Source organism: Crinia signifera, chromosome 7, assembly GCF_055691185.1.
Source record: "Crinia signifera chromosome 7, ASM5569118v1, whole genome shotgun sequence".
Classification (NCBI taxonomy): domain Eukaryota; kingdom Metazoa; phylum Chordata; class Amphibia; order Anura; family Myobatrachidae; genus Crinia; species Crinia signifera.
This window is the reverse complement of record NC_139223.1, coordinates 66,267,929-66,291,659: the sequence shown is the minus strand read 5'-3', so window position 1 is coordinate 66,291,659 and position 23,731 is coordinate 66,267,929. Positions and strand designations below refer to the sequence as shown.

Sequence of the window (23,731 nt, the reverse complement as noted above, 5' to 3'; positions counted from 1 at the left end):
CTTGCCAACACTTATCAAATGTGAGTTCCAGCACGAGCTTTCCCAATTCCTTGCTGTACATAAAATATAATTTTACACCTAAAATAAAGTATGTTTCTTTTAGATCCCTTTGTGAAAATTCAATTAGTCCATGGGCTAAAGTTATCAAAAACCAAAAAGACATCTTGCATGAAAGGCACTATCGACCCTTTCTACAATGAGTCCTTCAGCTTCAAGGTCCCACAGGAAGAGCTTGAGAATGCCAGCTTGGTATTTACAGGTAAGTGAACGTTACTGGGTATATAACTATTCATACGAAAATAAAGCAAGTTTCATTATTGTAGGACCTCAAGTAGTGCACCCCATACACCATTGCGCTTGACCATAAAATGTGCTGGAACAGATGGTTTGTCGAGATCTGTAATATCAATTTTGACCAAATGGTCGCGCAGATTGCACTCACGAGTGTAGGCTGGCATTAATCTAGTTTAAAATAGAGATGGCAAGTCTTTGTCGGTGCTGACAACTGGCCAAAGTTTTTTGATATAGTTATTAGTATTGGTACTGGTGCTAGTATAATGATTAATCCATGGGATAATCGCTGCACCATCGGTAGCACTATTTTTCCTGACCAAACACTCTTGTCTAGGAATATTTAAAACTTTGGTTTTAGCTGCCAACAAATCTGCATGATGATAGCCCCGCTGTAAAAAGCGCTCTATCATATCATCCAATGCAGTTATGGTTTCACTCAAGTCACTAGTAATACATCTCACACGCAGCATTTATGAGAAAGGAAGGCCACGTCTCAAAGGTAACGGGTGACAACTATTATGAAGTAATATAGAGTTATGGTCTGTGTCTTTTCTATAGAGGCCAGTAGATATCTGGCCATCCACAATCCTGATTTTTACGTACTTTTTTCTCTCTTGTACCAAACATTATATGCCTGACTGCTAGGAACAGCACCCCCTCTTTCCTATCCAAAGAATTGGGGTTCTTCTCTGAAACATTAAAATTACTTGGTGTGCAGGTGTGCAACAGGCTTCCTAATGGAGTCAAAATATACATTATGAAACATGGAATGAGCCAAAATTCACACCGACTGAGCCAAAATTCAAACTATGGCATACGGATTGATTAAAAATTCATATATATTATAGCTCATGGATTGAGCTATAATACACACTGTACCAAACGGATAGAGCCAAAAGTCACAATATGCTTCACAAACACCATAATGCCCATTTCATGTTAAGCCACACTACAAAATGTCTATTATGTATTATGCCAAACACCATAATTCCAATGAAAAATTATGCTACATAAGTGCTGCTGACCTACGTGCTCATGGCCAGGGGTTCCATGCTCATTGCCAGGGGTTCCATGCTCTTTGCCATGTGGGATTACATGCTCATTGCCAAGTGGGAATACATGCTTGTGGTAACTGTGGGACAGTCGCCGCCAGGCAGAAGTGACAGCCACTGACAGCCGGGCAGAGAGCGGGGGGCTCCCCGTAGGGCCGGCGCTACCCGCTCAGCAAAGCCTGAGAGGCGCTGGGCTGGAAAGGCGCCCTCCCTGCTCCGTGGCTCTGCTGATGTCTTCAGTGATGTGTGGACTCGGAGCTGCCGCTGCCGCTGCGCCTGTCATAGTGTATGACTGGCAACGGTGTCGGCAGCGGAGGGGTACATGTACATCAGAACAGGGGCAGCTCAGAGTGAAACATGAAACATGACAGAGTGGCTCTGCTGCAAAGGAGGAGTGATGTGCGGCCAGGTGAAAGACTGCAATCACATCCTCTGCAGCCATGTTCATGGATATTATGTATAGCGCCTTCTACCTCTGTGCTCCCAGCGGTGCTTGTTCTGCTGCTGCAGCAGCTGCAGCGCTGCCTGGGTATCCTAGGTTCCCCCTGCCCCCATCGTTGCAAGGCCATCCCTGGAACTCTCTGGCTCCACCTTCAATGGTGATGCCCCCTACCTGCTCTGGTGCCGCCTCCATCCCCCGCACACCAGAGTACAGGTATCGCGGGGGGGGGGGGGGGGGCTCCGTCACCGCATTGCTATGCCAGCCGCATATGTTAGTACATATGCGCTGGCATCGCGTGGGGGGGCGCGAAGGGTGGCGATGTATTTTAATACATCTCGCCCTTAATCCTTTTTTTTTATAGTGAGGGAGGTAATGATTGATTACATTATGTTAATTAAATAACTTCATATTGGAGAGAAAGCTGACCGATGGTGGAGAATGATGCTGGCAGTCAGAATACCAGCACGGCCATCCTGACAGTTTCGGTATACTTTTAGCCTGCCCCCCCAACCCTAATCCTCCCTTCCTCCCCTCAGCCTAACCCTACCCCCTTCTAAGTGCTGAACCCTAAACCCAGGGCCGGCGCTACCCACTCAGCAGCTCCTGCAAAGCAGGGAGGCGCCATACTGAAAAGGCGCTGTCTCCCTCCCTGCTCTGCTAAAGCTGCCTCAGCCCTCACTGTCACTGCCTCCTGCACACTGGCCGCAGCGCCTATCTGACAGTGGGCGGCAGAGGTGCCGATTTATGTTTTTGCTGGTGGGTGCTAAAGCCTGTGCTCAACAAGCAAATACAGTGGTCCGGCGATGGGACTCTGGAGTTACGGGCACGTGGGTGCTTATAAATTCCTGTGGGTGCTCGGGCCCTTGAGCACCCACAGAATAGGCACCTATGGTGGGCGGCAGTATGGAGAGGCTGAGCAGCTCCCTGCACTGCGCACACACTGTCCTCCTCCTGCGACCTGCCCCCTCTTCCTCACAGACACTTGCGCTGAGGCATGTAGTGCTGTCTGTGAATGCCTGGATGACATGTCATGTCCGGATCCGCCCCCTACCCATTGCTCCCTGCGCCTGTCAGCTGTTGATAAAATGACGAACAGGCAGCAGCTCCGCCCTTCCTTCCCTCTTCTCAGTGTGCTGTGCCAGTGCCACTGCCAGTCCTCTCCTCCCCTCTTCTTCCATCTCCTCCTTCTCTCCCCTCCTTTCCCCCTCAGTCATGAGTGCTGCACATACATTTTGTACTGCTTTCAGATCTCATCGCACACACATTGCATGCATGCTGTGCGATGCGATCTAGCCTATAATGTATGCGATTCTCGCAGTGTGTATGGGCACCTTTAGTGAAAGGGTGCAAAATTTATGGTTTGCAGGAGGGCGCCGGACACCCTGGCGCCGGACACCCTAGCACCGGCCCTGCCTAAACCTCTTTCCCCACAGCCTAACCCTAGCATTTAACCATGCAGCCTAACCCCAAGTACCCCCATTGTGCCTAAACATTATGCTCCCCCATTCCCCAGTGTAAATGTGCAAAATGTGATATTTGGCTTATACTTTGTGGCTTTGTATGAATATTTGCAGATGTAAATCCAATTGCAAAGCTTTGAAATGGCAACCCATTGTGCCTGGTGGTTTACTTCTCCCGAGTGCCACTGCAGAAATCCTAGTTTCAGCCCTTGATTATGGTGTGCGTTATATTGTGTAATGGGCATTACGGTGTGCTGCATACTGTGTAAGGGGCATCATGATGTGTGGCATAATGTATAATGGGCATTACTGTGTTATTGGTACTTTTATATGGCAACACCCCTGCCCTATAAAGCCACGCTCCTACATTTTTGCAGCGCACCTTCGGCGCGCACTTTTCCTGTGTTGTCTGTGGTGGTGGGGCAGTTATCAATTCTCTTTCTGGCACAGGGCACCAAAATGGCTAGTTACGGCACTGGTGCTGTGTATTATGAATACAATTGTGCTACTGTGTGGTGTAATTTGGAATGGGGTTTTATTGTGTGGCCATGCCCCTTCTTTGTGAGACCTCATGTCTTTCATTTGGTGTGCGCTGTCCCTTTGTAAAGTATGTGAGGGCGCAAATTTATACTTTGCAGGAGGACGCCGAACACCCTAGCACCGGCCCTGGCTGCCCGGCTGTATTCAGAGCACTGCAGGTTCCGGCTATTATGTAATAATACCCGTTTCAGACCAGAAAATGCAAAATGCAGGGACTTAACGGGGAATATGGTCCCAGGATCATGGAGGGACATTCCTGGGCTGGCCCCTTTTACACTTGCATTTTCTGGTGTGAAGGGAAGAGAAACCCCACCCCCTTTAACCAGCTATATCGTTTAACCGGCTATATCTTCAGAACCACCTGCTGTTAACATGAGACCAGTATCATATTAAAGAACTTTTATGTGGGCTTCAAATGATTTTGGTCCCATGAAACTGGGCCATTTGGTTCCAGAGAAATCTGCCCTCAAAGAACACGAACAGCCATAAAATTACATTTCAGCAATAAAAAAATTGGTTTACCCACAATATCTATGGAGCCAATGAACCCATATGAACCAGTCTGGTATCAGATTGAGGGCTCAGCGATTTGGGTTCGAATGAGATCAACTGAGCTTCTGTGATGACTGGGGGGGGGGGACTGGCAGCCATCTGAACTGGGTGGGGGTCGGAATTAGTGGGTCTCACGGAATTAGTTTGTCTATGGGGACATTCCAGCTTTGCCTGGCGGTATCTCCGGTTCCCGGGGAGCTAGCAATGCATGGCTAGGCTCGTTGGAAAGCTCCAGGCCTGGAGCTGCAGCTCCATCAGGCCCATTGTTAATCCGGCCCTGCCTCCAGGAACTTAATGTAACATCATTTCTGGATAATTATCTCTGGAATCCAGCAACCTAGTACACTAGTGACAGGGTCACACTGACCCAGACTGCAGGGGCTTGCACGACTATGAGTTATATGGGTATGGATCATACGATAGTCAGCAACTAGGTGTCGACAAGCATCAGGTCAACACGACTAGGTCGACATGCAGGAAGGTCATACTTGCCTACCCTCCCGGAATGGGCGGGAGGGTCCCGCAAATCGGGTCCCCCTCCCGGTCCCCTGGGAAGGGGGGCAAGTCTCCCGCATTTCCCTACAGCCCCGGCTCCCCCTCTTCCCGCGGTCTAAAAACTATGACTTTCGCGGATCCGCGGGGAGGGGGCGGGGCTAAATGACGCAATTCGCTGCATTTCGCGGCATTTTTAGCCCCTCCCCCACCCACGGACCCGCAAATTGAGGCTTCAGCCCGTCATGGGGGCGGGGCTTGATGACATCACCCATGCCCCGCCCCCAAAACGAAGCCTCTACCCGCCCCCTTTCACTCCTCTCCGGGCTTCTCCCGGAAAGGAGTATACCAAAGTCGGCAAGTATGAGGAAGGTTGACATGCAGGACGGTTGAAATGATTAAAGGTCGACATGGGTTAGGTCGACGGGGTCATTAGGTTGACACAATCATTAGGTCGACATGGGGAAGGTCGACAGCAAAACATGTCGAAATGGGGTTTTTCACTTTTTTTTGTCTTGAATTTCAACACAGTCGACATGGACACTGAAACGCAACAAAGCGCACTACGCTCAGCACACTATTTTATTCTCTCACCCCGCCCTAGTGGATGGTAGGGCGGGAGATACTGCCTGTCGGCTCATGTCGGCTCAAATATAAAGTGACAGACCCCATGTCGACCATTTGACTGTGGACCTTCCCCAGGTCGACCTAATGTTTATGTTGACCTTATGACCCTGTAGACCTAACCCATGTCGATGTTCAGTCATGTCGACCTTCCAGCATGTCGACCTTTAGTCATGTCGACCTTCATGCATGTCAACCTAGTGGTGTCGACCTAATGCTTGTAGACCCAGTGACCGTATCCCGAGTTATACTGTTATGTGTCAATCTCAGAGTACAGTGCATGTGGCTGTTATAGATGCTGCTGTATTTACTTTCTGATCTTCATACGAAGGCAGCACATCTGGCACAGTATTGCCGAGTTCCTTGGCATAAGGTAGCTTATTTTAGGCCAGCCAAACTAAATGTCAAAGAACTTGCCTCTAACACAGTGGTGGGCAACAGGCGGCCCGCGAGCCGCTTAGGTCTGGACCGCCGCTCTGACATATATTAGTATGACAAGCGGCCCGACTATAGCCGCTTGTCATTGACATATGCTTGTTTACTTTGTTAATGCCGCCGCTGTTAATGTCCGTCTGTACACCGCGGCGAACAGCATTACTGGGAGCATGGGAGGGGACGTGATGACGCGGCAGATGCCTCCCCACCATTGGTTGGCGCGGCCGCGTCACCGCATCCCCTCCCACGCTCCCAGAAATGCTGTGCGCGGCAGGCACAGACGTTCATTAACGGCGGCAGCAGCAGCAGCTGTAACAGAGTGTCACCGCTCACCGGGTCCCCTCCCAAGATCCAAGAAATTCTGTGCGGGGCAGCCACAGACAGGCATCAACGGCGGCGGCGGCGGCAGCAGCAGTATTAAAGTTTCTCTGCGTCCCCTTCCAGGCTCCCTGAATCTGTGCAGGGCGGGCGAATCTGAGGCAGCAAAACGGCTGCAAAGTAAGGAACAGGCAATTATGTTAGGTGCATTAGTGTTATATATATATATATATATATATATATATATATATATATATACACACACACCCACACACACAGTGTGTGGGTGTGTGTGTGTGTATTTATATATACTGTATATATATAAATATATATATATATATACAGGTTGAGTATCCCGTATCCGAGTATCCGTTATCCGAATTATTCCGAAAACCATACATTCCAGAAAGTGGAAAAAAAAAATTTTTTTTGCTAAAAACTCACTGGGGACATTTGTAACAGCACTACTGGTGACATGATATGTAACTGGCACTATATATGTGCAAGAAAATGATTGCTTGGCATTCAAATTCAATATCTGAGATAGTACACAAATTTTGTTTCATGTTTTGAAACCTTGTTTTTTGAACAAATAAAATATATTTGTGTGTATTTTATGTGGTAATAAAATATATTTGTGTGTATTTTATGTGTTAATACAGCATAAATGCAATATACTTCAAAATACATAACTGAAATATTAAAATATTCTGAAATACGGAATAATCCGTTATCCAAAATTCTCCTGGTCCCGAGCATTTTGGATACGGGATACTCAACCTGTATATACACACACCCACACACACAGTGTGTGGGTGTGTGTGTATATATCTATATATATATATATATATATATATATATATATATATATATATATATACATATACACACACACAGTGTGTGGGTATATAATATACACACACACACAGTATGTATATATATATATATATATATATATCTAGAAAAAGGCAGAGAGAAGGCGCCTCATGGTGCAGTATCACACATACAATTTATTGTTCAACAATAAAATCCAAGGTACAGATCACATAAAGACTCGTACCATAATAAAAAGCACTGTGGGCTGGGTATCACAAGGTTTAAAACAATAGCCAGGGGCTAAGCTGCTCACACTTTGCGCAGATACTGGAGTCCACAGGAACACGCCGCCGTGCTGGCATGCAGGGAAGCTTCCAGGGATGACCAGGATCCAACGTCAGCAGTGAGGTGGGAGGGAGCGTAGTAGTCGTAAGACTTCGTCAGAGGGCGTGGCTACTACATACGCTGTAGGTGTTTAAATAGCACAGGCGCTGTCACTCAGACTAGCGCTCGGCTATTCCTATTGGCCACTAAGTTTGTCTGGGTGTGGGTCACAAGGACATCACATTGACCGCGGCAGCCAATGTGTATGCGGGGGCCAGAACAGATGGGTGTGGCTGCAGTGTGGACGGTGTCAGAAGGCACGTCCAACCTGTTGGTACGTAACACCCATGACGTGTGACGCGTCAAATGACAAGGTGATACCGTATGTACTGAAAAAGGCGGACGTATACCATGTACATACATCAAAAAGGGGTGCGCACCTGTGCTCGAGTTCCCAGCCAATACCAAGTGGACTGTATAATAAGAAAGCCTCAGAGTATAATGACTGACCAGAGGCACGTAAAATAAAAATGTTACCGTGAGCACAGGTGGTCACCCTAACTAAATTTATATGGGCATTGCATGCACCGGTAGTTTTATATACACCGAGCAGGTGATGGAATCTTATTCGGCTGCCCAAAACAAATGAGAAGATGAAAAAATTAATTAAAAACTGTATGCACAGACAATGCATATATATATATATATATATATATATATATATATGATGTTTGCACGAGCCGGCACTCCACAGCAATTGAAAATGACTTCCGACGCCTTCCCGAGATATATTGCAGGTTTGTGCGAAGTACTGCGGCGGCATTCACAGTACTTAATTCTTTAAAAGAAATGCAGACCATACTTTTAAAGAATTAAATCCTGTGAGTGCCGCCGTACAAACCTGCACTATATATCATTTCATTTTTTTATTATTATGTCCTGTGTCCACGGCCCTTAAAAATTTAAAGTAAGCTGGTGCCTGTTGGGCCTATATTATTTTCTGTTTCTTTTGTTTAATCTATAATGTATATGTGTGTATATATATTCTGGGCAATTGTGTAGTTTCACGGCGCCAGTATGGCGCCGTGCATCTGAGTCCCCTTGTGGCTCGCCCACGCTGCGGGCTCGGTGGCTCGCTACGCTCGCCACGCTATTTAAAATCAACTCCATGCCATGCTGGCGCTGTGAAACTACACAAGTACCGCATTCTGTATGTCTTGTAACATGTTCATTACAAATATTCTTGATAAAAATCTTAAAGCATTTTTCGTGACTTGTATTGCATATACAAGATATTATGTGTGCGGCCCTTGAATATTTTCTGGTTTTGTTAAGTGGCCCTCCAGCCAAAATAGTTGCCCACCCCTGTCCATATTGCTACTAGGGCAGCGATAGCCCAAGATTAGAAAAATCCCTCCCCCCCCCCATCAGTTATTAAAGTATTTCGGAAAATTCACCATGCCTTTCAGATGGAAACTATGGGATTGCCATACTCTTTTACAAATAAATCTCCTCTAGTCAAGTGGTTTAGATGGCAAGAATACCTGTCATCAGAAGATGGCGCTAACTTACTAAGTGATGCAAATTGATTATATGCGACTAGGAACTGAATTCTGTATTATTTATATTGCTGAGTCTTCTCTTACTGTTTTCCTTTTTGTATCGATTTATATGTATTAGAGGTCCTATAACTTATAGGGTTAATTGCTTGATGTATCTCTATAGCATTGTGAAGTTTGATACGGGACTCCATCCACGTCATTTTAGCCCCTCCCCCAATTCGTGGACCTGCGAATTTCGTCGTTTGCCTGCCATGGGGGCGGGACTCGATGACGTATTCCTGCCCGCTCCCTGACTGTCTGCTGTCGGGTCTCCTCTCCGGGCTTCTCCCGGAGAGGAGACAAAAAAAGTCGGCAAGTATGTCTTCAATAGACCTCTAATCTTAGTAAATAAACCACAACAACCCTAAAGAGATAAAATAATGGGCTTTCAAATTATGGTTACATGCCATAAATTTGGCCACAATTGGCGCTTAACTGTGATTATGCAAATCAAGTTATTAAGTCCCTTGCCCTTAGACCTCCTCACTAGTATCTCCCAGAGAGCATTGCAGTGAGTGGTTAAATCATTTCTACCATGTTTGTACTGTACAAGGTAGATACTTAGCTACTTTTTTCCCCAAAATGAGTGAATACTTAAAAAATGTGCATGAACAAGCGGACCAATCAGAAGCTGCAGTGTCCATGATTTGCGGCTTACCCCTCATCCCAAAGCATCAAACCACTTGGGTTTATGTTGTGACTGTGAGATCGATCAAAACTTCTGCCTGCAGCAGCCATTGGTGGTCCACCAATGCATATGATCATACTGCAGCTTCAAGTACTGTTATTTATAAGCAGATCTCCTTAAGCTGGGCACACATCTATAGCTATATCTGCAGATCAATCTCTAGACGAATCAGGTAGTGTATTCTGCATACATGCTGCCCGATGACTGATGTCACAACTGGGCAGGCATTTTCATGCACCTAGTTACGCTGTCAGTCACCGATGGCTTGTGCAGTAGGTGTACGGGTGGTGCACACGGCAATATATACATTTAGATAGGTATACATACTGTATGAATGACCAATGGTCAGGATGCCGGCAGTAGTTGCGGAACTTATATATAATTTGGGCCCACCCTCCTCCACTCCAACCCAAGTTCACAATATGCCACAGCAGTGGGTGGCAACAGCAGGCCCCTTAGTCCTCAGGGGCCCTGGTGCAATACACCTGCTGCACCAATGGTAGTTCCGCCTCTGTCCAGCAGTCAGAATACCGACAACGGCATCACGAAGGAGGGAATCCTTTACAATCCACCTGCCCCCCAACCCTAATCCTTCCTCCATGCAGCCTAACCCTAACTACCCTTCTAAGTACCTAACCCTTCCTCCATGCAACCTAAGCCTAACCATGCCTCCACCGCATCCTAACCCTAATGGCCCCCATACACTAGTGTGATTTGGGCCCTATTCCCACGATCTTGATGCATCAGGCCGATAAATCCCGGCCGGGCCGATGTTGTGCATATGTGCCCAGCGAACAGACTCTTCGCCGGGCACATGCACCCAAGACTGCGGGCGGGGGGTGGTGGCACATAGTCACACCCATGGGAACGCCCAGCGTTTCATGGATGTTCACATGAAAATGCTGGGCATTCCCATGGTAATCAGCCCGTGTCGTGGGTGCTGGGGGTGGGCAGCTGACATCACCGGATGTCAGCTGCCTGCCCAGTTCCTCTCGAGTGTGCACGCATGACCTGAGAGTCACCAGAGAGTGAGAGTCACTTTAGATATGCGTGCACTCACCACATCATTCGATGGTCGGCGACCATCGAATGATGTGGGTGTTTCCACATAGCCTGCAAATTGATGTCTATTTTAAACATCAATTTGCAGCCCATGTGAACGAACGTGGCGTGCGAGGGTGCGGGATGACCGGCATTCGGCGGGAGGCGTCTGGGGGACTCGCAAGGCTGCGAATCAACCAGAATAAGTGCCTATGTGTATATATATATGCCACTTAATTGAATGGCCAATATATGGACCAGAGTGTACCCAGCATTAGCCTCCGTTTTAGCATGCCAACAGTGTTGTCAAAAATAACATGTTTTGTTTCTTAAATATATTTATAAAACATTAAACATGTTTAATCCTGGAGAAAAACATTAAAGAGGACTTGCAAACAAATGTGTAATTTTTTTTAATTTTTTATTTATATTCTGGCTTTTTGCCTCTGAGTTTGATCGTTATTTTCTTTCATCTACTAAACCGACTTTTCCAAGTCATTTTTTTTCTTTGTTAAATCAGAAATTTCAAAGAAAAGTACTGATCATTGTTGGTGGAGGGCCGTGTGTTCGCTAATATTGCAAAATCCATCGTTTGCAAGTCGCTCACCAGCTAGGATCTTACAAAAGCGACCTGGAATGAAAGAGGCTTAGTACAGTACTCAGCGCACTGGTAGCCAGCATGGGGTTCTAGGAATAAAAATTCAGTTCTTCACGTTAAGGGGTTTATTGTGTATAACCCATGGTGATTAAAGTCTTGTGTTCTGTTCCCCTTCCCTTAATGCAGTCATCTTTTCAGAATAGGAAATACATCATGTATTTCCTGCTGTTATCCTTTATAAATTCTTATTAAATATTTAACAGCAACCTGAGGCTTAGCTGAATTCATTATTTCAGTGTTGCAATCTCTAGCCAACCTGCGTCTCTAGGTTCCCATTTGAAGTTGAATTTATATTCATTATCAGTCACTTTACAGTGATATAACATATCATTTACTATATGACACCTTCTATCTACATATGCACCCAGGGGCCCCCCCCCCCCCCAGGACTTACCCGCTGCTTGCCGACGGGGTCCGGTATCCTAGCAGCAGCAGTGCCGCAAGGGGGTCCCTGCAGCGGATATGCCATCAGCAACAGGGTCCCTGCGGAAGATGGGAACTAGCAGCGGTATTAATACCGCTACTAGTTCCCATCCGCCACAGGGACCCCCGTTGCTGACAACATATCCGCTGCTGGGTCCCTCACTTTCCGTGGGCGCCACCGTTTCGCCGCCTATGTATGCACCTTCTATCTGATGCACCTTCTATCTGCATATAGCATGTGTAGGGCAAACTCCCATTCTGCATTTGGTAGCTCTGCCCACCCATAAAAAGAATCTGTTACCCCCTTTTACTCCGCAAAAATAACCTGCATTGATCCCGGGTTGTTGCCCGGGTCGGTGTGTGGTGTGAAAGGGCCATGTTGAATATCCCAAGTCCAGCAACCCGGCAATCCAACCCGGGATATAAGCATTGTTTTTCCCGGGTCGTACCTGGGTTGCTGGATAGTCTGAACAGGTAACCCGAGTAGAGTGAACTGGGTCCCCTTCACTTCTATGAAGGAGGCAGCTGCATCACTTTAGTGCTGTCTCTTCCCCGCCTGATGTGCCGCCGCACTGCACCGCCCCCAGATGATGTCAACAAGCCCGGTAATAAGTCGGGTTGCTGTGAGCACCGAATAGCGCAAATGCCGGGTTGGTCCCGGGACGGACACGTGTCCAAATCCCGGGTGCAATGTGAAAGGGGAATGAGTTACCTTTTGGGGGGTTGCTGTTCAATTGGCAATTTGTATGAAATATGTAAAGAATAAAGGTACCTGTTTCCTAGCACGGTGCCCACGATATTTCGTCGTATGGCATCTTATGCATTGTATCGCATTGCATGCCATATACCCGCATGCGATGCGATCAGGGCTGGTGTAAGGCTTCTCAGCACCCTAGGCAAAACTTCAACGTACTCCCCCACCCCGGGAGGGTGAGCAAGCCCCCTGCTTTCCCTGGAGGAGTTCTGTACCCTCCCCTTTGCCACCCACAACAGAGTACAAGAAGGAGGGGGCAGCAATGTAGGACAGTATGTCTCAAGGGAAACTATGGAGGTGAGGTCTTAGAAGTTCCACAGCCGCCACCTGCATTAAGTACAACAAGGATCCTCATAGACATCATTGATTTTTTGATTTGCAGACTTGTTGGCGCCCCCCAGATCCCGGCACCCTAGGCAGCTGCCTAAAGCTATACACCCACAGAAAAAGAAGTATCTTATTGGGTGCACTGAGAATCAAATATCTATTATAAAATGTAACTTTTAATAGTTCCTATAAAAAGGTCTCTTAATCGAATAGAGACCACATGACCTTGTCTCAGAGTGAAGTATTAAAAGATAGAACAATGTGATAAAGATTGAAAAAAATGTGAAAGAATTAAAAAATGAAAAGAAAAGGATGAACTTGTGTGTGTCGGTTACTTATATATTTCTTGGCTTTAATTGCCTTTATAATAAGTTGCTGCTTACTGCTGCTATTATGTTGCAGCTGAATAAACAGTAATGTTGCCACCAGGGTTTATAGAATGATGTATTTAATGAGGAAGCACTATATTATATTGCAATGTCAATTTTTCCTCAAACGAGCAATATTTTATGCTGCCCAGTAATGTGTGATTTTACTCCCAATTGAGTAGTGATTTTATGCGCATCTGCACTACAGAGGTGTGTAGGGGGGGAACCTTTATAGATCAGGTTGACTATGACATGTCCCTTCAGTATTTATTGTCCAATCTGCATGTCCCTATATCCGAATTTGAGCGGACTAAACCGCCAGATCGGGAGCAGTCGGACCGTATAATTTTATTGTCACACCTCTCCTTAAAAATGGAGTTGGTTAATATAATACAGCCTATATGTATCAATGGAATCTCTATTACCCAAAACCCGGGACCTGTACTATCAGGGAGCCCACTGCTGGAGCCGACAGCGATATAAGTGTACAGTAACACCGGGAGCATATCCTTAGTGCTACCCGGGATCTGTACTATTAAGACAACCTGTAAATACAATAGCGGCATTAAGGCACAGTAACGCCGGGAGCACGCTCTCAGCGCTACCCGGGACCTGTACTATCAGGCAGCGGCGCAGCATACCTTGTACGACCGCAGGATAGGGAGCTGACAGACAGTGCCGGGAGCAGATACACTGTACCGCCCGTAATAATAAAAAACTGACAGGCGGCGGCGCAAGAATATATGCGACCGCTGATTATTGTATGATATTGATAATCCTGTCCTGTCTCACTGGCAATTTGCGCATAGCGCTTTCCATACTGGCACAGTTAATGTCATGACCCTGGTAACACTGGGGCAAGAAAGGGAATCGTGCGTATGAACGCATGAACCCAAATATCTTTATGGTATTAAAAATTAAAACTATACACAATAATAGTTACTGCTCAGTATATGTGGTGTTCATATGTGTTTATAAAAAAAACATCTAACGTTGTGTGTACAATTGAAGCATATTTAATAAAAACTGAATACATGATAAACATTTAATTTAACATACTTACCACTGCACTTCCCGGCGGTAAACCGCTTAGTACCGGGATCGAGAAGAGGTGGGGAATATCACAAGGGGTGCTAATATAAACCACCCTAGAACCCAGAAGGACTACTTAATTATTAGACTGTCCATAACTGTCACATATCTACACAGCCATTCTAAACCCAGCGAGGACATCGCTCAATTTTGGGTAATAGAGATTCCATTGATACATATAGGCTGTATTATATTAACCAACTCCATTTTTAAGGAGAGGTGTGACAATAAAATTATACGGTCCGACTGCTCCCGATCTGGCGGTTTAGTCCGCTCAAATTCGGATATAGGGACATGCAGATTGGACAATAAATACTGAAGGGACATGTCATAGTCAACCTGATCTATAAAGGTTCCCCCCCTACACACCTCTGTAGTGCAGATGCGCATAAAATCACTACTCAATTGGGAGTAAAATCACACATTACTGGGCAGCATAAAATATTGCTCGTTTGAGGAAAAATTGACATTGCAATATAATATAGTGCTTCCTCATTAAATACATCATTCTATAAACCCTGGTGGCAACATTACTGTTTATTCAGCTGCAACATAATAGCAGCAGTAAGCAGCAACTTATTATAAAGGCAATTAAAGCCAAGAAATATATAAGTAACCGACACACACAAGTTCATCCTTTTCTTTTCATTTTTTAATTCTTTCACATTTTTTTCAATCTTTATCACATTGTTCTATCTTTTAATACTTCACTCTGAGACAAGGTCATGTGGTCTCTATTCGATTAAGAGACCTTTTTATAGGAACTATTAAAAGTTACATTTTATAATAGATATTTGATTCTCAGTGCACCCAATAAGATACTTCTTTTTCTGTGGGTGTATAGGTTTAACTTTAAGTAGTGGGTAGCACCCCCCGGACATTTTTAGAGGAAGATTGGATCTCCACTAAATCTTGAAAATAACTGGGGGAGGAGAATCCAAACAAAAGATACTGGTGCGGGAATTCCTTCTTTTTGTAGCTGCCTAAAGCTGCCTAATGGTAGAGCCCTGGATGCGATGCGATTTTAAATTGTATAAGCACCCTAATGGGTTTTTTCAATGGTAAATGGCCCCCCTATACGATTTTTAATTGTATGAGCACCCTAATGGGTGCTAACAATGTTAACTGCACCCCCACGCCACCCCCACAATGAACGCCAACCCGAAGCGTGGCGAGCACAGCGAGCCCGCGTGGGGCGGCGGTACGCATCCTCCGACCTTTTCATACCCCCACTATCCACATCGATGTGGAGTTGATGTTATATAGTGTGGCGAGCGCAGCGAGCCACCGAGCCCAAAGCGTGGCGAGCGGACGTGTATTACTTTACATGTATTCCGCGTCCCCTTGCGAGGCTCGCTACGCTCGTCACGATTCGGGCTCAGTGGTTCGCTGTGCTCGCCACACTATGTGAAATCAACTCCACGCCGACGTGGATGGTGGGGGTATGAAAAGGTCGGAGGACGCGTACCGCCGCGGCTCACTGTGCTCGTCACGCTTCAGGTTGGCGTTGATAGTGGGGGTGGTGTGGGGGTGCTTTTAACATTGTAAGCACCCATTACGGTGCTTATACAATTAATAATCTTGTAGGGGGCCCATTTAACATTGAAAACACCCATTAAGGTGCTTATACAATTTTAAATCGTATACCATTGTATATGGCATACAATGCGATGGTATACGATTTAAAGTTGTATAACATCGGCTGCCATCGCGTAACATCGCATCACATCGCATACCATTGTATGGCTTATGGTATGCGATGGTCGCCGTGCTAGGAAACAAGTACCAGAATGAAATAAGAAAGTAAACTATACAATGGGGGGTATTCAATGTTCCGCCGCTATTCCAGACCGGGGAAATAGCGGCGGGTCCCTATTTAATGCTGTCTTCACCGACAGCATTGACGAGGGATCACGGCAGAATGAGCCCGACTTCAGAAGTTGTCGGGCCCATTCTGCCGATAACAGCCGTAGATTGTCGCGATCCATTTGGCGGACATGCCCACTTTTCGCCGAACGGCGGGCGGGACATTGAATCCCGCCTGCTGATTAGCTGTCAGGCAAAACGTAAACGGGCATGGCTGTCGGGATTTTATTTTAATAGAAATTATAAGATGGACATTGGTACTCAATTTTTCTGGAATATTGGTGTTTATTCTTAGAACGAGGGGTGGGCAATAAGTTTTAAGGATGTGCAGTGCATATGTAGAGTAGACACAATGGGGGAAATTTACTAAGATGAATGTTCTATTTCACATGGGATGTTGCTATGGGCAACCAATCAAAAACTACTTCTTATTTATTTAACATCTTCTAGAAGATTATAGATAGTAACTGATTGGTTGCCCATAGCAACATCCCATCTGAAATAGAACTTGGTATAGAACTCAACAGAGGCTACTGCAGAGTCATGATCTTCTACAACTACAGTACAATAGTGGTCTATGACAGCAGGAGAGTTCTGTGTGATTTTGGAGAGACAGCACCAGCCCGAACCAGGATACGGTCATTGGGTCACCAACAAGTTGTTACACAGTCATTAGGTTGACACCATTAGGTTGACATGCATTTAGGTTGACATGCAGGAAGGTCGACATGAGTCTAGGTCAAAATGGGTTAGGTCGACAGGGTCATTAGGTCAACGGTCAAAAGGTCGACATTATGACCCTGTCGACCTAACCCATGTCAACCTAAACTCATGTCGACCTTCCTGCATGTCGACCTAGACACAAGTCGACCTAAATGCATGTCGACCTAATGGTGTTGACCTAATAACTGTGTAAAAACTTGCTGGTGAATAACTCATTAAATCCCCCCCCCCCCCCCCCCCCCCGAACCACTGTGTTTGATTGGTCTGCGCTGGACAACGTTGAGGTGGACACCCAGGATGACTGTGGCTCAGTTAGAGAAGGAGATAGGCATTTTATTTGGATCCATCTACTTGAAACACCACAAAAAGTTTGGCCCGAACAAGGTTTCTGCAGGCACGGAAAAGGTTGACACATGAAGAGGTCAACATTAGTTTTTCACATTTATTTGGTGTCATTTATTAATTATTAATTATTTACAGTTTCTTATATAGCGCAGCATATTCTGTCGCGCTTTACAATTGGAAACAACAGTGATTAAACAAACTAGGTAGTAACAAACCGACATGGAGGTAGGAGGGCCCTGCTTGCAAGCTTACAATCTATAGGGATAATAGGAGGGATACATACAGTTGCGTAACTATAGCTCCGCAGCCCCCGCAGTGGCGGGGAGGTGCAGAGAAAGTTTGGGCGCCGGGGATCTGCGGGGCTATAGTTACCCGCTGCTGTCTGCGGTACCTGCCTGCCGTGCCGTGACTGCCGTCACAGTCCCGTTTCTGTTAGCGCTGGCTCCTGCTTCTATAATGGAAACGGACACATAGAAAATGGCTGCCCCCATACTACAGACAGTTTTCTGTCTGCAGTATGGGGGCAGCCATTTTCTAAGAGTCACTTTTCATTATTAGCAGCAGGAGCCAGCGCTACGGGACCGTGACGGCACGGCAGGCAGGTACATACCGCAGACAGCAGCGGGTGGGCAGGTATGGGCATGGGGGGGGCGCCGAGGGGAGGGAGAGTGGGGGGAGATTTTTTTTTGCGGCGGTGGGGGCGCGTAATAAGTAGTTACGCCACTGGATACATAAGGATCTGGTTCCATACAATGGCAGTCCCATCAGATCACAAGACAGTCCTGATGGGATGCAATTAGATGTGAATGCTATTGGAGGTTGTGTTGTGGTGGGTCATTGTCGACATCTTAGTTTGTGGTTCCCCATATCTTTTACTGCGTCCGCTCAAAAAGGTTGACCTCATGAAAAATGTCAACATACCTTAGGTCGACATCATCAAACGGTTGACACAAGCAATACAGTAGGTAAAGATCGACATGAAAAATGTCGACATGAGTTTTTCACTTTTTTTCCTAAAATTTTTTTTCTTACTTTACTAAGTGTGTATAGAGTTAGATTATAAAAGTGTACCGGAAGCATGTTGAGTGTAGCGTTCCATGAGAGGGGGCATGGTAAACTTATACAGTGTTCATGTTGACCTATGTTGACATAGACACAAAAAAGTGAAAAGCTCTGGTCGACCTATTGCTTGTGTCGACCTTTCAACCCTGTCTCCCTAAGGCAGGTCGAACTTTTTTCAGGCGTCAAACTATGGCCTGTTGACCACTAATAGTGGCTGTCGACCTTCTTACTTTCCACCCTATAGCCCTCACTCACTTTTTGGTCCTTGAAATTCATTATGCAAGACGAGAAATACAGGTCAGAAGCTTCATTGATGAATATTGTATTTGGCCGTGAATGCATTTGTTCCAGTTATGTCTCAGCACCAGAATGATCACATCTGCAGACTGGCCGGAAGGAGCTGAAGGAGCATGTGCTGTCTTCAGTATTCATACACACTATACAGATGGAGCCGCCGTCCGCCAGCCTGCCCGATCACCAGGTTTCATGTGCTGGTGCAGGCTGAGGGACAGCGGACCGCCTTATGCCGAGGAGCGGGGACGGGGTGCTTCCCTGCCCGTCTCCGCTTCAGGGAGAAAGGGGCACACGAGCGTCTCGCACGCGCGCCCCATTCTGTCAAGCTCTGGCGGCTGGCGGGGGACGGTGCATGACGACACATTCGCCAGCAGATGCTCTAATGTATCATATTTATATTTACTATTGTAGGTCTCTCAGATACTTGCATTAATGCACTTTAATGACAGACACGAACACATGTCCCCTCAGGGATGGCCTCCCGGCATTTACCGATGGTCTCTATCACTGCTGATTATCTGTGGTCCAGCCATTGGTCACAATTGAGAAGAGACATAAGTGGAGCTGAGGGATGAAGCACACAGCACACTGCTATTTATAGTATTGTGTATGTTCCATATCACACAGCAAGCAGCACAGTGACAGGAGTCCCAGGTTCAGCGGCTCACAATCCTGCTGAATGCAAAGATACACAGTATCTTGGTTACATTGCCGTCTGTTTTCACTGAACACCTCATCACTTTACCAGCATGATACTGTAACTGGAGGTGTCTCTGATACAGACACATTTAGTTCTAGGTCGCAAAAAAGGCCATTCAGTGCTGGGCAGTTTTATTGGAGATTTAGAGCAATGGTCATTTATGAATATATTTTATCTAATAATACCCTCACAGATCTGTTCCTTATGAATTCAGCAGTCCAAGGGCTTGATGACATGATATCATGAGTGGGTGGGGGCCATAAAGACATGGAATACGTCCCCACAATGCTCTCACCTTCTGTTTGTCTCTCCACTCTTGGAGATATTAAATGTAGCCAAGTATTGTGCACATTATCCTACACAGTATTAAAGAATAATAAAAGTTAAAGAAGTTTATAAATTCACCTCACCAAACCTATTAAGCTATATTAAGGGCATATCATGCTCATTGTGTACCAGACAGATACACAGGCGCTGATGGTGCACGTACAATGTAATAGTTAGCATTACTGCCTCATAGCACTGAGGTCGTGGGTTTGATTCCCACCATGGCCCTAACTGTGTGGAATTTGTGTATTCTCCCTGTGCTTGCGTGGGTTTACTCCGGGTGCTCTGGTTCCTCCCACAATCCAAGAATATCCTGGTAGGTTAATTGGTGGTACTTGTTTCCTAGCATTGGGCGCCCCCAATTTCCATCGCAGTGCATTGCATCGCATGCAATATAGCGGCATGCGATGCAATTTTTAATTGTACAAGCACCCACTATCCATGTCGGCGTGGAGTTGATTTTAGATAGTGTGGCGAGCCACGGAGCCCGAATCGTGGCGAGCGCAGCAAGCCCCGTGAGTGGACGCGGACTACTTAACATGTATTCCGCGTCCCTCTCGCTGCACTCGCCACACTATCTAAAATCAACTCCACACCGACGTGGATAGTGGGGGTATGAAAAGGTCGGAGGACACGCCACGCTTTGGGTTGGCGTTGATAGTGGGGGTGGCATTGACAATGGGGGTGCATATAACATTGTAAGCACCCATCAGGGTGGTTGTACAATTAAAAATCGCATCGCATGCCATTTGCTGGCATGCAGTGCTTTGCGATATTTAGCTGTACATTCCGGGTCATTTACCCGAATATCGCATCGCATACCATCGCATACCTTATGGCATGGTATGCGATGGGTGCCGTGCTAGGAAACAAGTACCTAATTGGCTATCAACTTTATTAACCCTAGAATGAATGTGTGTGTGTATGTGGTAGGGAATATAGATGGTAAGCTCCATTGGGGCAGGGACTGATGTGAATGGCCAAATATTTTCTGTACAGCACTGCGGAATATGTGTGCACTATACTAACTGTAATAAACAAAATGTACAGTATGTCTCCTAGGATAGATTTGCTTTTTTTTTCATCCTTACCTCAAACCCTTTACAATCCTAAAGACCGCAGCCTCCATCAAGTTTAATGGGGGGTGTGGATCAATGGAACGCCAAATGTTATGTCAACAATCCTTAGGTCAAAACTAAATGGTTGACATGCATTATGTCAACAGGTACAAAAGGATGTCAGGTAGAAAAATATCGACCAATGAAAGGAAGACAGTAGTTGAGGTCGATAGGTACAAAAAGTTGACATGTTCAAAGGTTGAGGATGGGGTACTCATAAATAAAAAGCCTAATCAAGGGGTACGGGAGAGAAAAAAGGTTGGGAACCGCTACCCAAACACAGCAGGGTGAAGGATCAATATGCCACCATGTTCTTGGGTTAAATGGCCATACATATTTACTAAGGAAAATAGCAGAGCATTGCTATGTCTGGCACATGAGCAGAAGCATACTGTGAATATAAAACTAGGCGCAGTGGGTAAAGAAGGGAACTGGCAGTTACTGTACGCGAGACCAAGAACGGGCAATCTTCAGCATTCAAGCTGTTTGTGAATTACTATGAATCTCCTATCATGCAGATGGCTGGGGTTATCCATGGCTGCCCTTCAGTTATATATTATTCAATGTTACAAGCAACAATATGCAATAAGAGTCATTTGAATGTTTGCTACATTTGTTCCTTGAAATGCTGGACCGCCAGATGCCCATGAGAGCTGTAATTGGGCACACTCCACTAAAAGAAGAAAATATAATTATTACTCTGTTCTATTGTATTTCCTTGGAGCAGTCACTGCTGTAACAAAACAAGGACATATGCCTGGCATGGAAATTCAGGAGCTCGGCAAACATAATATTTGTCATTTACAGATGGGGTAGAATATCATCTTAATTCATGTCTCCCCCAAGATTGCTCAGCTCCTGCGGCATATTATAATTCAATTACAAAGACTCTTAAGAACGTACAGTGCAGAGTGGCAGATGTGCCTTCCGTGCACACACACTGTGTCTGATACTGAGTGTGCCAGACCTATTATTCCAATGCATTGCTACAATGTTCCTGATTATCAGACATCTGGGTGGGTCCTGTCACCTTAATAATATATAGGCAATGGTCTGCATGCGGTCTACTTCTCTACAAAGCGGACTCTCAAGATCCACTTTTTTATCAAAGCTTTCTAGCTCTAACACTAACCCAATGCTTCATGCCGCAGCCACTCGTTCCCTGTCTCTACCCCTTGTGTCACTCCTGTCTGTCTCCCGCTCCCTTGTATGCTCTCATGAGCAGGGTCCTCTTCCCTCAGTTACCATATACCATCTTCTCCTTCTGACTGTCATCAACAGGATTAATCCTTTCAGTTTGACTGATTATCCGCTCATATCTGCTGCTCCAGAAATGTTTATAAACCTCGATCAGTTGTTTTAAACTGTGATGGTGTGTACACATGGGCCCTTATTCTGGTTGACTCGCAAGGCTGCAAATTAAGTCCACCAAGGGCTGCCCGCACACGAATGGATGATTTGCGGCTGTCGAGCTGGCCTGACAGCTGTGACCCTGTCCCGTTCTTGGTCTGCTCGACCGAAAATCTGCAGGCGGGATTCAATGTCCCGCTGTAGAAGGGGGCGTGGCCATGAGCTACAGCTGGGAAGAGGCGAGCTGCAGTCGGGAGCTTGTCACTTCCCGGCCGTTCTCAACAGAATGATCCCGACTGCTTGTGATGTCGGGCTGGTTCTGCTGAGATACCCTGTTCAATGCTGTTGGGGAAGACAACATTGAATAGGACCCAGCAGCCATCTCCCCCATCGGGAGATGGCTGCGGGAGATTGAATACCCCCCTAAGAAGTAGTAAGGAACATAAGGAGAGAAATCTAAACTAGGAGCCAGGCACTGACGCTGAGGTGGACCTGTGTGCTTTAAATGCAAGGTCTTAGTTCAGTCCCAGTATGGCCCTGGGCCTATCACAGGTGCATGTAAGGGAGGGGTTAATCTATATAAAAAATATTCCCAAAATTTCCCTGCACACTGCTATAGGACAACAAAGGAGACTACAGTACATAATGATAAAATACAGAGCTCTCAGTTACACAATTTGCAAACATATGGTTAGCCACCAGCTACCTAAAGGCTTTTCTGATCAGAGGGTCATACACTACATGATAAAGCACCATTTTGGGTCAAATATTCATGTGGTGCTAAATCAGTTCACCTGGAGGCACCCTAGGATCATCCAATATGGCGGCTTTTATTCTGAGTATTATTCTTTTGAGAGGCCTGTATGTGATCAGTGACTGGTGTGAATACTGACCCTTATATTACCATATAGGATGATCCTGGATTGCCTCATGGTGAGTTGCAATGTGTCTAACTGAAAACTCAGCATTTAATTTTTGTGTAGGATGCAAATGTACTTTGGCATGCCTATTGCAGTGAATTTTTGTCTTTAGACTAAGAGGCCAATTCTGTTTTGAGCGGCTTTCAGCTCAAAGCCACCCAGTGTGTATTCCCCGGCGATGAGCAGTGAGCGCTGGTATTACCAGCAGATGAGCGGCTTTGAGGACGGCTTTGCATAGCACTGTGCTATGTAAAGCCGTCCTCGTCCCGCTGATGGCACTGGGCAGGGGGAAAGTTGCTCAGCGTGAATGCACTGAGCGGCTTTCCCCCCAGCGATGATACCGATCATCGCTGTCCATACACACTGGAAAAAGTAGCCCAGTGTGTTTGGACCTTAAGTGAACCGATTTTGCCCCTGCCCGGATGGTCGGGGTTTGCACATGCGCATTTCTGTGCATGTGCAAACCCCAACTTTGAACAGCCTTGCTGATTAACAATGTCACTGGGCCGTTCGCAGCAGGGAGGGAGGGACGGGGGCCGTGGCGGCGCTGGGCCAGGGGAACACTCAGCATTTCATGGGCATCCCCATGAAAACATTGGGTGATCCCATTGGAATGTGGGTAGGATGAAGTCTGCCGGGGCGGACGGCTGACAGTATTCGGACGGGCGGTGTCACAAGGACTCGGTAAACTGCGAGCTTAGCAGCTTACCAAGTCAATTAGAATC

General features: G+C 46.2%; 1 protein-coding gene across 2 annotated transcripts in view; it reads left to right on the top strand.

The window, feature by feature from the left end:
- The window catches only part of SYT17 (synaptotagmin 17), a 109,819-nt gene that overhangs the window by 74,169 nt on the left and 11,919 nt on the right, over positions 1–23,731 (top strand). For both annotated transcript variants that reach the window (XM_083153280.1, XM_083153281.1), the window contains one exon: positions 104–259. In XM_083153280.1, coding sequence (XP_083009406.1) covers positions 104–259 — 156 coding nt within the window. The remainder of the gene's footprint in view (positions 1–103; positions 260–23,731) is intronic.